The sequence below is a fragment of the Eurytemora carolleeae genome, unplaced genomic scaffold (genome assembly GCF_000591075.1).
Source record: "Eurytemora carolleeae unplaced genomic scaffold, Eaff_2.0 scaffold936, whole genome shotgun sequence".
In the NCBI taxonomy this organism is placed as follows: Eukaryota; Metazoa; Arthropoda; class Copepoda; order Calanoida; family Temoridae; genus Eurytemora; species Eurytemora carolleeae.
The window spans coordinates 105,741-122,132 of NW_019396935.1; the positions used below are offsets into that span (position 1 = coordinate 105,741).

At 32.7% G+C, this 16,392-nt stretch overlaps 1 protein-coding gene across 1 annotated transcript; it reads right to left on the reverse strand.

The window, feature by feature from the left end:
* Positions 1-2,332: 2,332 nt before the first annotated feature.
* On the reverse strand, positions 2,333-9,447 carry LOC111710300 (tropomyosin). Its single transcript, XM_023484353.1, has 6 exons — positions 9,305-9,447; positions 8,386-8,490; positions 6,384-6,720; positions 5,091-5,204; positions 4,019-4,086; positions 2,333-3,022 (listed from the first exon to the last, which is right to left on the reverse strand). Exons 1-6 carry the CDS (start codon positions 9,433-9,435, stop codon positions 2,923-2,925), a joined length of 855 nt encoding a protein of 284 aa, XP_023340121.1. The 5' UTR covers positions 9,436-9,447; the 3' UTR covers positions 2,333-2,922.
* Positions 9,448-16,392: the final 6,945 nt, after the last annotated feature.

Here is a 16,392-nt window from a genome sequence, read left to right on the forward strand (position 1 = left end):
ATCCAAAATTTTGGCTGCAACAGATAACTTACATAAAATGTACGAAAATTTGTGAATTATTTGGTTATTTATGAACAAATGAATATAGGTAAAATCAAAATTTGACAAATCTGGGAAATCAATTTTTCGGCTCATGCTCCATAATTTAAGAAGTGATTGTAATATAAACAGAATAAACAGAAAGATAAGCACTTTAGTCTAAAAATTATCACTTTTATTTATAGTTTTGTAAGACAGAAAATTTGAGTTGACACTTATGACGTTTAAACAGCTGTACTGAAAGTGTACGCAATCTGTGTTGCCGTCAATTGTACTTGACAACCTATTTGGTTTTGTCTATTATTCAAAGTTCAAAAAATAAAGATAAATAATGAAATGTTTCCTGTTCAAATGATTGCTTTCATAATTTGAAATTAATAAAATGTTTATATATTGAAATGTTCTATTTTTAATTGTTGTAGATGCTAATGAACTATTTTCAATTTTTCTATTTTGAAATATTTTATAAATGAAATAATAATGTATTAACCCTATTCCTGTTGGGAGGGGGAGGGGGTGAATTTGCCCCCCCTGTAGTTTTTTTTTACATAACTCAAAAGGTATTGGTCTGAGGCTGTTGAAATTTTTTGACTTTTCCTACATACCCGCAGCCCTCCCTTTAGGCCTAAAACCGGGATTTAATACTAACTGCCTGAGTCTTCAGGCACACTTCCTGAATGACTGTTTCCTGTAACAAACTAAATCTTTGTTTTGACCCACTTTCACTTGTCAGATTTTGATAAAATTTAGTTTTTTTAGAAAACCTGTCATAGGAAATTTGCACATTTTAAGTTTTTCTTAATTAAACATCAGGTTTTTTTCAAAACTTTTGCATATTTAAAATGGTATGGTCAAGGGCTTTTCAAAAATGTATAATTTTTCATTTTTTGGACAATTTTTTTTGTGCAAACATTTTTACTACATAACTGGATTTTGCGATAAAAAATTCAATTTGTGTAGATTTGCAATTTTTTTTGCAGATTCTAAAAGAGCTTTCCAATGATGTATCATTTGTCATATTTGGACATCAAATATGGGATTTAGAGGGGGGGGGGGGTCAAATTGACCCCCCCCAGCATATCCTGGTTTTCAAGTACCCCAGCAGGGATAGGGTTAAAATGTTCCTTCATTAAAATGTTCATAAATTGAAATGTTCTTTCATCAAATTATTTATGTATTGAAATGTTCATATATCGAATGGTTCATATCATGGTTCTTTTATTGAAACGTTTAAATATTGAAATGTTTCATAAATGGTGGTAGGCGATTATATCAATTTTATGATTACAACTCTTTAATTTACTTTTTTATCTACTGAATTACAAGATTACAGGTAATTAAAAAAAGCTTCTTATAATTCACACCTTCCCTGTTTTAGCCCTGTTTTAGTGTGTCCACACCTGTTAAAAAGATTATAAATATCAATTAAAATTGAAATCGAAAGTAGTCGTCATTATATTAATAAAATCGGCTAACACCGTAAATAAAACGAAATTCCATATATTGAAATGTTCATATATTGAAATGTTCGTATATTGAAATATTCATATATTGAAATATTCATATATTGAAAAGTTCGTATATTGAAATATTCATAAATTAAAATGTTCGTATATTAATTTGTTCATATATTGAAATGTTCATATNTATATCTAATTGTCCTATATCTAATTGTCCTATATCTAATTGTCCTATATCTAATTGTCCTATATCTAATTGTCCTATATCTAATTGTCCTATATCTAATTGTCCTATATCTAATTGTCCTATATCTAATTGTCCTATATCTAATTGTCCTATATCTAATTGTCCTATATCTAATTGTCCTATATCTAATTGTCCTATATCTAATTGTCCTATATCTAATTGTCCTATATCTAATTGTCCTATATCTAATTGTCCTATATCTAATTGTCCTATATCTGATTGTCCTATATCTATTTGTCCTATATCTAATTGTCCTATCTATATTTCTGTTCAGTTTTACAGTAAATCCACACAATTGTGAAATAGGAAGAAGGCGACGTTTAGCGTCAAAATGTGATATCAAAGAATAGCTACTGGACATGAAACACAGCAATTGTGCAATGTTCACAGTTACGCAAATTTAATTATTTTCATTTCAAGTTACATGGTTAATTACATAATTAAGGATCCTTGTTGCTATTCCTTATAACAACATCTGATAGATATAATGGTTTAAGTATCGTCTTCCTTTTCCACAGTTTTATGGGTATCACTGTAGCCATATATAAACTGATTCTTTCTCTCTGACCTAATGTTTAATTCGCACTTGGCAGACAGACAATTTTATTTATTTTTTTATTCACAAATATGTTTGACATTTATTTCAATCCTGCGTCTCACCACTGTTGGCTGAATTTGTAATGCATTGTAAATACAATTTAAAATGTATTTAGTTGCAGAAGTATATATTATTAAATGTTCGACAATTTTTATGTTTTGCTTCCTGTTTTGCGGCAAAAGAAATGATTTCTCAGAATGTAATAAAATTATAATTATGATTTCGCCCTTAAAGAGAGTGTCTGGCTAGACATGGTGGGCAGGCGACACAACATGATGGGAGCGGTACGCGTGACCGGCTTGTAGTGGCCGAGCACGCCTACTTAGCAGGTTGTGATGCTGTATGCCTGCCTGTCGGGTTGGACAATCCATGAGGATTTAAATGATTGAATTTTCACTCTTTTTGAACAATTATATGCCGTACAAACGTCTTGCAGGCCTCAAATTATTTATAAAACATTTCTCTATAATATTGCATTCTCAGCTCAACTAACATGTCTAGAAAGACACTCCCTTTAAAGATCCATTGCACTCATGTTAATATATTTCTCATTTGATGAAGTAAAGTTTGATGACTAACTAGAAATTAAGCATATCATCAAATGTTTGGTTCAGCTCGTCGCTAATTTTCTTGATTCGCATTTTCTCCGCCAGGAAATCTTCTTCAACTTGATCAATCCTGATCACAGAGATGGAATTTTCACATTTATTACATTTTTTAAGGGATTTTTTACCCGATTCACAACGAAACCCTTTAAACTTCAACTTAGAAAACATTATATGCTTCTTCACGGGCAGCCGTAGTACATTCAAATTTCCGAGCCGGGTCCCAGTTTGTACTGTATCGCATGGACATTGGGTTAATAAAGCAGACCCTCAATAGGAGTAGCAAGTGCAAGAAGGTTGATGCGGCAAGACTTTACAATTTACTTTTACTGAAGGGTCAGAGATGCGTGACGTGGTTGTTTTCAATTGTGAGGTCTTCATCAAAAAGACTTGCGGATAGAAAAATTGTCTGAACTCCATTCTTTTCAAGATAGAAAACAACGATATATTTCTCTTTGTTACTCAGTTGAAAGATTACTGTTGTTAATTCAGTATGTACATGCTTTTAAATTGGAGGATCACTTGACATTACACTTACAGTCCCTTTAAGGACAATTGAAGAACTTTAGGATTTCGCAAACAAATAAACAAATTTACAGAAAAGGGTATAGTTTTCCAGAAAGTTTTTGGTTTTGATAATTTTTTTTGTTGTAAAGTTTTTGTAGTTAGAATCTAGGTGACAACTTATAGATTAAACCCTTGGAAATACAACATGATACCATAAAATTGAAAACATCAGTTTAAAGCTGAACACCATAAAATACAACAACGCTTCAGTTTCCAAATTTATGTCGACCATTGTTTTAAAAGTTATTGAAAATACGTACTTTGCACTAGTCAACCTGTAAAAAGGGGAATAATAAATAATATTATGATTTTTTTTCATATCATTTTTCATGCTGCTCTGTCCACCGCCCGATGCACAAACCAAAATTAGCTTGACAATTTTTTGTCCATCCGTAGTGGTCGGCCCTGCACCCCCTCCCTCGTCGTGACTTCATTTGATTTTATAGATTTTTTAAAGAGATTGGGGGCTGTTTAAAGGTTTTATGTTAAATTCCAACTATTCCTGACATTCAATCGTTGAATATTCATTGTAGCCTGTTCATCTCTATATTCAGCTGCTTTCAATTTCACCTGAAGAAAAGTAAAAAATTCGATTTTAAAAATTGTATTTTTGTTTCCTTATATACAATCATATCCTTTATATAGCTAAACTAATATTCATGCATCAAATTCAATTAGTTTCGATGTAAGTAAAGAATTCTATTTTGTCGTTGCCGCTTATTTACATATGGAATATGACAAGGCTATAATGCAAGGAAAGTTAATTGCAGTTGCGTATACTCTGCGTACATATTGAAACCAGTCCTCTCTGGGCGGAATTTGTAAACAAGAATAGATGTGTCAGTGTTCGTTTAGTATCCGAGCCGGTTAAAAGCATCACATTTAGATAACTTTGATAATTCACATAATAGTTTTCTATGACCAGAATATTTCATTGATTTTTTATGTAACAGATGAATCCTATGGCAGAATTCGACATCTTTCTTGTGTTTACATTACCGCCCAGAGACAGTACACTGCAGTATATAAAAGATGTGTACACCTCTGAAATAACTTTCCTTGCATTATAACCCTCTCTCCCTCCCTCACCTCACCCCCCTCCCTCCCTCCCTCACCTCACCCTTGGGATTATAAGATTTGAATAGACATACAGATAGAAAGATAGATCTTGTCACCTTAGAAATACTTTCAAAATTGTCAGGCTGTGGTTAACACAACGTTAGAATTTCTTTATAGTAAAACATGATGTGGTATTGGTATCACTGTCAACAAAGATGTATCAGATTTCTCAAAGTTTTATAAGCTTTTTTTGAGTTTCTTTGAGATCTTATTGGAACTTTTATGTGGAGTACTCTTAATCTTAAACACTTTATCTTGATATCTAATGTAGACACTTTTTGATTTCAGTATAAACGCTAGCTTTCCCAATTTAAAATAAGCCTGCAGGGTATATTAAAGAGGAATTAAATTAATACAAACGTAAAAAAAAGGATTTAATCCAATGCACAAGAAAACTGAAAGGCTTAAAATGAGTAATTAAGGTGGGTGTAAATATTTGATATATGATTTATAACCTGAAGATCAACAATCTGAATTTGTCTTCCCTCCTCCCTACTCCTGCTCTTCTCCTCTCCAACCTCTAGATGCTGAAGATTGTTTCCAACAACCTTCAATTCGTCTTCCAAATCCTTAATACAAGTATACATTCTACTATTCAAAACAGATACACCAACCCCTGAATTAACGCAAAACATGTTCTGTACTTTCAGGAGGGCTGGCCATCTGTGCACACTGAACTAAGCTGGTGAGGTAGGTCAAATAGGCCTTTGATAGGGCAGTTACTGTAAAAATCTGGCCGCGCCATCAAGGCTGAAACCAAGCTGGCATAGGATAGGGTTGGGCCGGTACTTGACGCGCATCAGAAAGACCGGTACATAGGGGTCGGGCCAGTTTAAATTGACTCTTGTCCACAGTGCAGTCTTTTCAGTCTAGCTGTTCTTTCTTAATTTTGATTTTCAGTACCATTGACAGGTTTTTCCATAGATAAAGATAGATTGCCCATATGACGACATTTTTCATCTTGAAAGATATAAATGTAGAGAGATGTTTTAAATATATTCCTATTATATAGATTAACTAGGTCGGTTGTGAACATTGGCTGCTCTTATGTCATTGAGTACTTGTGGTGTACATGAGTTCTGTAAAAAGAAATTTAAATTAGTTTAGTCCTTCTCATGTCCTCCTCCAGTTCTCGTCAATATGATATATTGCTCAGTGAAATAATTTGATATTCTCAAAATAAAATTCACTCCTGAGTGGTTTAATAATTATGAAATCCATTAAAACACCAAACCACCCCGCTTATCATTGAAGTAAACTTTGACCCCTAGAAGTATGAGTTCGCAGACTGTACAATTCTTGGTGATTTTGCGTACATAAGCTATCCATGTTTGTTTATTTATCTATGGGTTTTTCAATTTTAATTAATCCATTACTTTTAATACATAATGCCCATGGCCCGGATTTGTTTCAATTCATTTATTAATGATTTGTAAAATTAAGCTCTAATTAGTCGTTTCTTTGTCACTAAAAGGGTATATTCCGTATGGTGTACTGTCCTGTTTTGCAGTTTATTAGTCTCTATGTGTAAAATCAAATTGCTGAAGTTGCCTAAAAGTTAGTACATTTTTTTTTTCAACTGAATCAAATATTTTTTGCCCAGCACACAAATTTGACACATCCATGCAATTGCACGGGTATTTTCCTTGCAGCCAACATTTATAAAATAATTCAAATGATACTTCTTGTTTATAGGATTATCCATTAAATTCCAATAAGAATGAGAGTTATGGAAAACATTTGTTTACCATTATTTTCTTCTCTGCACCGTCAGCTCTCTCGTTTCCTCTCTGTCCGTCTGCCTCCAGTGTCGCCATTTTCCTAGAGATATCCTCAAACTTGCGCTCCGACTCTGTATGCAGGAATACAGCATCCTTCAGCTGTTTCTCCAAATTATCTATCCCCTCCTCATTAGAGCTGTTGGCGTTCTCTAATTCATGCCGCTTCTTTACGCAGTTATCCGCCTTACGGCACGCTCCAGCTAGATCTAGGGTTGCTTTAGCTAACCTCTCCTCTTGGCGCTCAGTGTGCTCTTGTAACAGGATTAATCTGGATCTAAGACCAGACACCTCTCCTTCTGCATTACTGAAACAAATATTATTACAGTGAGAACCAGAAGAAAGTGGAGTTTTTATCATTAGATTTTTACTTTAACCATCTATATATAAATTTAGCTTGTCTGTTTGTCTGTTTGGGTGTCTGTCTGTCTGTTTGTATCCAATAAACGTCAAAACGGCTGAACCGATCGGGCCCAATTTTTTTGTGGGACATCTAGGGACCCCAGGGAAGGTTTATGAATGATTGAAATTTTAAAAATTTGTGTTTAAGAGGTTTTTAATTTTGTAAAAAATTTAAATTTTTGAAAATCCGCGAATTTTTTTTAAAAAATCTGCAAAACTTTTTCATCTTTGTTTTGAAATGTAAACAATTCGAACATGTTCCTAATTTAAATAGAAGATGGATGCGAAGCGCCCTAAATGCCTAGAAAGAAGGGCGCGAAGCGCCTTGAATTTCTAGTAAATAAATAATCGATCACAACTGACAACATGGCCACTGTTAAAGATGCATGGGCATCGTTCACGCAAGAAACACCATTTTTGAGAACACACTAATTTTTCCTGAATGATAGTGTCGTTCAGAAATAGTTCCAATATCAATTTTTATTTGTGTTTTTCTTGTTCTGCATATCGTTTCATGAAGGATATCCAGATCTAACAAATCCCATTTCTTGCTGATCCCGAAGATTTCTAAAATATTCTTGCATAGGTGTACTTTCTCATATATCTTTCATCTCTCCCCCTCCCTTTTCTCCCCTCTGTCCCCCTTTCCACCTCTCCCCCAATACTTTTTCTTCTTTAACAAGTTCTAATTTAGCCTTCAAAACTTGAAAGTGCATATGAGCAAGTCAAGTTGTCCAATTAATCCCTTGAATAAAAATGAGCCTAGGATGCTATGGACACTTTTACTTTTTCTTCAGGACATTTGAATACACATCACTAACATGAGTACACATCACTAACATGAGTACACATCACTAACATGAGTACACATCACTAACATGTGTACACATCCCTTACATGAATACACATAATTTACATGATTACACATCGCTTACATGTGTACACATCACGCGGGAAAGTTGTACTTTTATAAAAAGTATATTAAAACTGCTGCAGGTAGAGATGGGCATAGTTTTCTTGAACTAACAACATTTTTGTGAACGAAAGAATTTTTTTGTGGAAAAGGGTGTCGTTCAGATAAAAAAGAACAATTGACAAACAAAATTAAATTTTCAGAGAAATGAAAAATAACCATTTAAAAAAACAAAAACAAACGATTTAAAGTTATTCAAACGAACTAACGATTTAATCGGACAAACCATTTTACAGAAAGAACAATTTTACTGTACAAAAGATGTTACTAAGCGATCGTTTAATGAGAAAACAAAGGAAAATAAAGAGATAATTTTGAGAAAGAGCACACTCTTTTTCATTTTTAACGATTGAGAAAACTAATGAAATAAGTCGTTCACAAACAATGAACAAACGAAATGGCAAAAAGTACATTAAAGGTTTGAATGATGAAATGGGGGCCAACAGAATAGAACAGGATAGGGGGCCGGGCGCTGTGGTTCGGACAGACTTGAGAAGTTACCATTTGGGAAATAGCACATTTGGGAAGTTGCCACTCGGGAAAATGTCTTTGGGAAGTACCGCACATCTTGTACTTTCATCTCATTTATGTACTCACCTTAATTTCTTTTCAAGTTCTTCAAGTTTAATGGTTTGATTAAACAGATCTTCTGTACATGCATCAAACTGCCCTTCCATACTTTGTATCTTCTTCTGTACATTCCTGTACATAAATATTAATATATTGCTGTACAGTGCAAAAGCATCAAACAGTCCTTACAAATAACTTTGTACCTTCTTCTGTGCATTCCTGTACACACATTTTTATATTGCTATACAATCAAAGGGACTATAAACGTATTTTCAAGTGATCCTATATTTTAATGATTGGCAGGTTAGATTCACAATAATACCCTTAAAACATTTCCCATTTTTACGCCTTGATCAAGTATGAAAAGGTCATCATTGTGAACATGCTTTTCAATAAAAACGTGTAATTTTGCACTATAAAAAGTGTAATTTGATTTTTTACTGTACGTAAACTTTCGCCAATAATACAACAATGATAAGCCTTGCAACTAATACACATCTAACTATAATAAGGAAGCAATGTCATATTTACAATCTAAATTCTTTCGTACATTTTGAAAGATCGAGAACCTTAAACGTACTGTTAGCATAATTTCCAATCTAAGAGGACAAAGCCCAATTCACAACGGCAAGTATGAAATAGATATCAATGTTTAAAATTTAGAAAAATGATTATTTTTTATTGAATTTTCTCTACAAAAGTGAATTGCGCATTTCTACTGCTGGAAAACATGTTAAAGGAATTATAAAATTTAAACACCTTTAAACATATATAAAAACTTCAATATCTTCCACACTATTGATTAGATAAAGGTTTCTAGGGTACCGCTGTGAGTCGGACATTGCCATAATGGAGGGTTCCTTCAAATTTCACAGTCCATTTGAAGGAGGTGATAAAAGCAAATAATCAAAATTAGAAACCCATCATAAGTAATTCAATGGCCAACCTCAACTGTTCCTCAAACTTCTCAGCTTCAAGCTCATTCTTGACCTTCAGATCTTCATAGGCAGCAATCCTAGTTTCCGCTGCTGCAGTCTCATTCGCCAACTTCTCCATTTTCTTCTTTATACTATCCATATTATTCACTGCAAACCTGAAATTATGCAAGTTAGGTGGCTAAATTGTGCTTAATTTAAGAAAATATTCATTTAGAGATAAATTAGATACAACAAATTCTTTTCTTTTCTTATGAAAAAGAAAGAAAAAAGCCAATATTCACATGATACATTTGAAGAAAACCAACTGCTTATTGGGACACAAGAGGTCAATTAATAAATAGCTAAAACTGTTTTAACTGATTTATAAAAAAGTGGTTTTACAAACCATGCCCAGCTCAACTTTTAATTAATCTTGACCTCTGGGATCTTTATTTTCTAAAAAAAACAAGGAATCATAAATTTATTTTTAAAAAAAAAATTTTAAAAGGTGAGTGAGTTAGTATTTGTGCAATGACTAAACTATTACTGGAACTGTAAAAGACATGAAGTATAAACTTGATATAAATGTTGACTGTGCTGAACGGTATATGCTGACCGATACACAATTCTTCAAGCAACTCAGGCAGCTACACAGGGAAGTGGGGGAATACTTCATTATTTAGGGTCCTGAAATACTTATTTTTATTAATAACATGTACTTATTTTCATCAATGTTGGGCCATGCCACAAACTCAGATTTTCTAATCCCTCTATCTTTGCATCCCAATGGCATAGACCTTAGATATTCTTTCAGTTAATATAAGTTTAAATGATGAAAAAAAATCCATCACATTTAAAAGACATAGGGATTAGTACATTTGATACTTAATTTCTTTTAGAAAGGCCAAGGAATAGATATTTTAGGGCCCTGAAATTGGTATTTTAGTACCCTGAGATTAGTATGTTAGGGCCCTGAAATTGGTATTTTAGTACCCTGAGGTTAGTATGCTAGGGCCCTGAAATTGGTATTTTAGTACCCTGAGGTATGTTAGGGCCCTGAAACTAGTATTTTAGTACCCTGAGATTAGTATGTTAGGGCCCTGAAATTGGTATTTTAGTACCCTGAGGTTAGTATGCTAGGGCCCTGAAATTGGTATTTTAGTACCCTGAGATTAGTATGTTAGGGCCCTGAAACTAGTATTTTAGTACCCTGAGATTAGTATGTTAGGGCCCTGAAATTAGTATTTTAGTACCCTGAGATTAGTATGTTAGGGTCCGGAAATTGATATTTTAGTACCCTGAGATAAGTATGTTAGGGCCCTGAAATTGGTATTTTTGTACCCTGAGATTAGTATGCTAGGGCCCTGAAATTGGTATTTTAGTACTCTGAGATTAGTATGTTAGGGCCCTGAAATTGGTATTTTAGTACCCTGAGATTAGTATGCTAGGGCCCTGAAATTGGTATTTTAGTACCCTGAGATTAGTATGCTAGGGCCCTGAAATTGGTATTTTGGTACCCTGAGATTAGTATGTTAGGGCCCTGAAATTATTATTTTACTACCCTGAGATTAGTATGTTAGGGCCCTGAAATTGGTATTTTAGTACCCTGAGGTTAGTATGCTAGGGCCCTGAAATTGGTTTTTTAGTACCCTGAGTTTATAGTATGCTAGGGCCCTGAAATTGGTATTTTAGTACCCTGAGATTAGTATCTTAGGGCCTTGGAATTGGTATTTTAGGTCTCTGAATTTATTATTTTCGGTCCCTAGAATCGGTAATTAAGGTCCCTGGATTCTGGAATATGTATTCTAGGTCCCTGGAATTTGTAATTAAGGTCCCTGGAATATGTATTCTAGTCCCATGGAATCGGTATTTTAGGTCCCTGGAATATGTATTCTAGGCCCCTGGAATTGGTATTTTAGATCCCTGGAATTCGATATTTTTGGTCCCTAGAATTGGTAATATAGGTCCCTGGAATATGTATTCGAGGTCCCTGGAATTGTTATTTTAGTTCCCTTAGATTGATAGTTTATGGTTTTTGGAAGGGGGGTCTAAACGACAGATACAAATCTAAATAAATCCTCCAAATAATCTGTCATGTGATAGAAAATTGAAGCTTGAAAAATCACAAGAGATAAAAATATAACAAGAATTTATTTCAGAACTTTATAAACGATGATAAAGATATTTTCTTTTTTCTGTTTAAACAGGGAACTGAGCATGTTTTAATATTATAACTTCGCACGTTAAAAAAAGATGAGAACCTGAAAAGATTGTTTCCCTCTCCCCCCCCCCCCCCCCCCCCCACCACCTAATCCTTAATAAATTTGGGCCCTGAATACAACAAAAAAGAATTTTCCGATTTCCAGGGCTCTTCACAAGCAATCGATCATAGGTTGAAATATAAATTTCAAATTAATGTTATTCGACTTTCGATATTTCTTCATTTCTATTTTAGGTAAATATATTCTATAAAAAAATTTCTAAACACATATTATATTAAGATCAATATTAATATTTTTTTTGGAGACCTCGGTATTTTTTTGAAGTGTGATTTTAAAAAATTTAGATTGTTATAGACTTTTAGTTAAATACTGAAATTTTTGCTGTACATTGTACATTTACTGTACAGTACACTATCACATTATGTACTTGAGTCCAGTGCAAAGTACAAAGAACATTAAAGCTTTATTATTATGTTGAAGAAACTATATAAATCCCTGCAGTTATACGTGAAGATAATTTATCTAAATTTAAAAGTTCCGTCAGATTAAAGAATCTTGTTGATTTCAACATTGACAAAATATACCTGTCATGTGTGACCGCCCTTCACATCTAATACAGGCTGATTTAAAAAAATTTGATTTTGATTTTTCTAAAATTTAGTTGAAAAATAAACGAAAATTGCTCGGATTATTATTTTGATACTAGCTTGGGAACCCAGCTTTGCCTTATAACTAAAAAACTGTTAAACCTAGGTAGGAACATTCCCGGGTGGTTCTTCAGAGTTCATCAATTAAAATTTGAGGCAAATCGGTTGTGAAGTTTCTGAGTTATGGGCTGACATACACACAAAACAGAGAGTATTACTTTATATATATATAGATTTTCAAAACGGAAACATCATAAAAATTGAAATTTAAAAATTTACGAGATTAAAAAACTCCCCGATAACGGATAAAGCGGCATCAGCACACTCTTAGAAATATAAAATAAATTAAACATTTTTTAATTACAAAATATTTGTTAGAATTTTAATAGGATATGTGGGAAACGGAATCTCACTATTTTTTATATAGACTTTACTAAGTGTTTTAGAATTTTGTTAAAAAACATTTTCATATTTTAATTATTTCAAAGTGATTTATTTCATTTAATATTGTTTGTTTCAGCCGTTTTCAGGATTTACTTTTATATAAATTATGTTTGATGGATCATGGTGCTTTAACAGTTATTTAACAGAAATTTTGGATCTGAAAAAGGAAAATGTTCTTATATATTTTTTGCATATAGAAAAGGCTGGAATTTCTTGCTAATCCTTGCAAACACGGGAAATTAGTTCCAAAACTAACATTGACTGCTAGAAATCGGCCAAATCTGTAAAGTTATCTTTTCCAAGCTACATATCTTTAAATCCAAGCTATATAAGCTATATAAGCTATATATCTTTAAATCCAAGCTATATAAGCTATATAGGCTATATATCTTTAAATCCAAGCTATATAAACTATATAAGCTATATATCTTTAAATCCAAGCCGAGTTGAACAAAACTACACCATACATTTATAAAAACTATATATTGAAACAAAAAATGTCAATTTTAAACTAATGTTAAGGTGTGAAAACTCTTTTTTTGGTGATACTTGATTTCATTTTCGAACAAATCCCTATTCTGAAAAAACAACCACATTTAAGCTCATGTTGCGTTTTGAAACATATCTTGGTTTTGAGGCAATTTACATCAATGTGAACTTTAAAAATTTTACACACTTACGTATTACTTGTCACGATGATACAGACAGAGGCACATGACAATGATACTGCGCTGCCATTGGTGGGAGTTCTGGTCACGTGATACGGACGTATTTATTGTAATATCAATCATATCTATTAAAATTGAAAAATTATAAAATTCAATTAATAATAGGAGCAAATCTAAGTTTTTCAGGCTCCTCTGGAATATCGTCGTTTTCAGATTGGTTGCGTATTTGCTTAATATGATCTGTTTAAACCTACGGTTTTTTATCAACATTTTATAAATATAAACTTTATATCAATTTCTTGAGACAGGAACATCAGATAGAAATTCTTTGAGCTAAAATTAAAGCATTGTCTTCTTTCTTGAAGTTTTAAGATACAAGAATGTATCAAAGCTCCGAAACAAATGGAACCGCGTCCTGGTATGATAATGTTTGGCAAACATTGCAAATCCCGTGAATTATTGCAAATCTACTGTATCGAATCTGTGATCAGAGAGAAATTTGCAATTTAGGAATTTCATGCCAATATTAGAATTCAAGATTTGCATGTATCGGGGTTAGATTGGTTAGACATTATATAGGGTTAGATTGGTTAGACATAATACAGGGTTAGACATTATACAGGGTTAGATTGGTTAGACATTATACAGGGTTAGACATTATACAGGGTTAGACATTATACAGGGTTAGACATTATATAGGGTTAGACATTATGCAGGGTTAGACATTATACAGGGTTAGACATTATACAGGGTTACCCAGACAAGTGTTGAGTTTAATTACAAACTTGAAGTCTTTTCAGAAACTGTTTTTATAACTTTAACTGACCCAACGATCAACGAGATGTAAGTCCTATGCACAACAGTAACCTTTCACTCTTTTTTTGATCAATAATATGAAAGATAAAGTCATTTATATACAGCCAATCTCACATATAAGAATACATAGCAAGAACACATGAAATGTCTTCTGAAAAGCTGCTTCGATGTTCGCAGCTTCAAAGGATTGAATACGATTTGTGAAAATATATCCAAATATCATTGTAGAACGTCATAAGTTTTCTGATAATTTTTAAGTAACTGCTTTATTAATTTTAATTCAAGGTAAATTAATAGCCCTGAAATATCAAAAACAACAAATAATTATTAAACTCGTTTTTTTCGCGGCATTTGATCTTAAACATGTTGAGAATACGAAAAAAATCTTGCTATTTATTTATATATCTGAGATCACTTTAGCTTGAAAGTGAATTCTCACTATTGCTTTATTCTTTCTATACCACGAACTCCACAATCACTTTTACAGAGAAACCACATGTGAAAATTTTTAGTTTTGGGTGATATATTATGGATATATCATTCATTATTTATCAATCCAGGGGGACTAAAATATGTCGAAAGTCTAGAAAATACAGAAAATATATTCCGTACAGTCGTCTCCATGAACACTCACACTTGTTGGGTAATACTTTATATATTATATATATATATATAATATAGTATATATAATACTTTATATACCATAGATTAAATCATTCATTTGTTATCGTACGTTCTCTATTTCTCCTAGGTAGGGATGTTAACGTTTTCTTTTTTTTGAAAAACGATTGTTTCGTTATAAAAAGGCGACAAAAAATCAAAAACGATCGTTTTTAAAAACGATCGTTATTTTACAAGTTCGTTTTTTAAAATGGTCGTTTTTAAAACGATCGTTTTGATAAATGATCATATTTGGAATAGATCGTTTTTAAAAACGATCGTTTTTATAAAACTCGTCGTTAACGATTGTTAACGACTACACTTCGTTAACGATCGTTAACGAAGAGAGGAAACCGACCTGAAGGGCATCTGTACTTATCATTGAGTAGTTTTTAAGAAAATATCAAGAAGTTTTAGATCCCCCACAATTCTGTCACTTCATGTAAGACAACATTCAATACATTTGCATCACATTTTTTTTAAAACGATCGTTTTTAAAAATCGACCGTTTTTATAAATTTTGTCGTTTTGTTAACTATCGTTAACGACAACCCTTCGTTAACGATCGTTAATGACAACTCTTCATTAATGATCGTTAACATAATTGTCAATAAAATTTTTTTTTAAACAATCGTTTTTTAAAAGCGATCGTTTTTTTAAAAATAATCATATAAAAAACTGTCACAAATCGTTTTTATAAAAACGATCGTTTCCATAAACGATCGTTTCCATAAACGATCGTTATTCGTTTTCTAAAAGTTTAAAACGAGTAAGTCGTTTTTAAAACGATCCTTTTTGAAAACGATTGAAAAACGAAGCAAAAAACGATCGTTTAACGATCGTTTTTAAAAACGATTATTAACCCTAGTCCTAAGTATCTTGATCCTCTCTTTATCTTAATATTGAGACTAACCTAATGTTGTACTTGTATCCTGAAAAGTGTATAAAATTCAATCAATCAGAGTTGCGTATATGAAGCCGATAAATTTGAAATTTTGCGCGCTTTTTAAGATTAATATATGGACAGAAATGGGAGTGTTACGCGAGCCATGCTGCGTGTAGAAAGTCTGCTTGTCACCCCTGCGTATTTCTGAGTTCCCCCTGAAGATCTGTACGGAATGTATTGTGAAAGAACTAGTTTAGGAACTGTTTACAGACCGACTGCGCAGACGCAAGATTTCTCGCGGAGTAGTAAATAATATTTATCAGTATATGTTTATTCGTTTTGCAAGTATTAGCCGTGTTCAGATTTCTGGGATCACTGTGGTAACTATTTTTATATATATTTATGCTTATCGTTTTGATTATAGTATGATTGATATTTATATACGTGTTTATTGGTTCCTAGCCACAGTTTTTTAATGCCTGAGTGAATTATTTGTTGTAGTTGTATGATTTGTCACTCAAAGCTTTTTCTGTGGGTTTATTAAACTTATTTAGATTGAAGGCTCAGAGAAATAAACGTTCCGAACCTTACTATCATCCTTTTATTATGAAGAGCGTTGAGAGAAGGGAGTCTTACGATCCGGTCCTGAGAAATACAACACGGTATATATATTAGGTCTTTAGGGAAATCGCTAAGTAGCGAAACAGGGAGGAACTCTCTAATTTAGAAAAACAGGTTTTTGATTTTTCTCTACTATATCCAGGAAAGAACGGT

Excerpts from the sequence above, each read along its gene's own strand:
- LOC111710300 (XM_023484353.1), bottom strand. The coding sequence starts at position 9,435 with ATGGATAGTATAAAGAAGAAAATGGAGAAGTTGGCGAATGAGACTGCA. Across the intron at positions 6,721-8,385 it reads GAACTTGAAAAGAAATTAAG|TAATGCAGAAGGAGAGGTGT; the intron begins GTGAGTACATAA and ends TATTTGTTTCAG. Across the intron at positions 3,023-4,018 it reads ATTCAACGATTGAATGTCAG|GATTGATCAAGTTGAAGAAG; the intron begins GAATAGTTGGAA and ends CTCTGTGATCAG.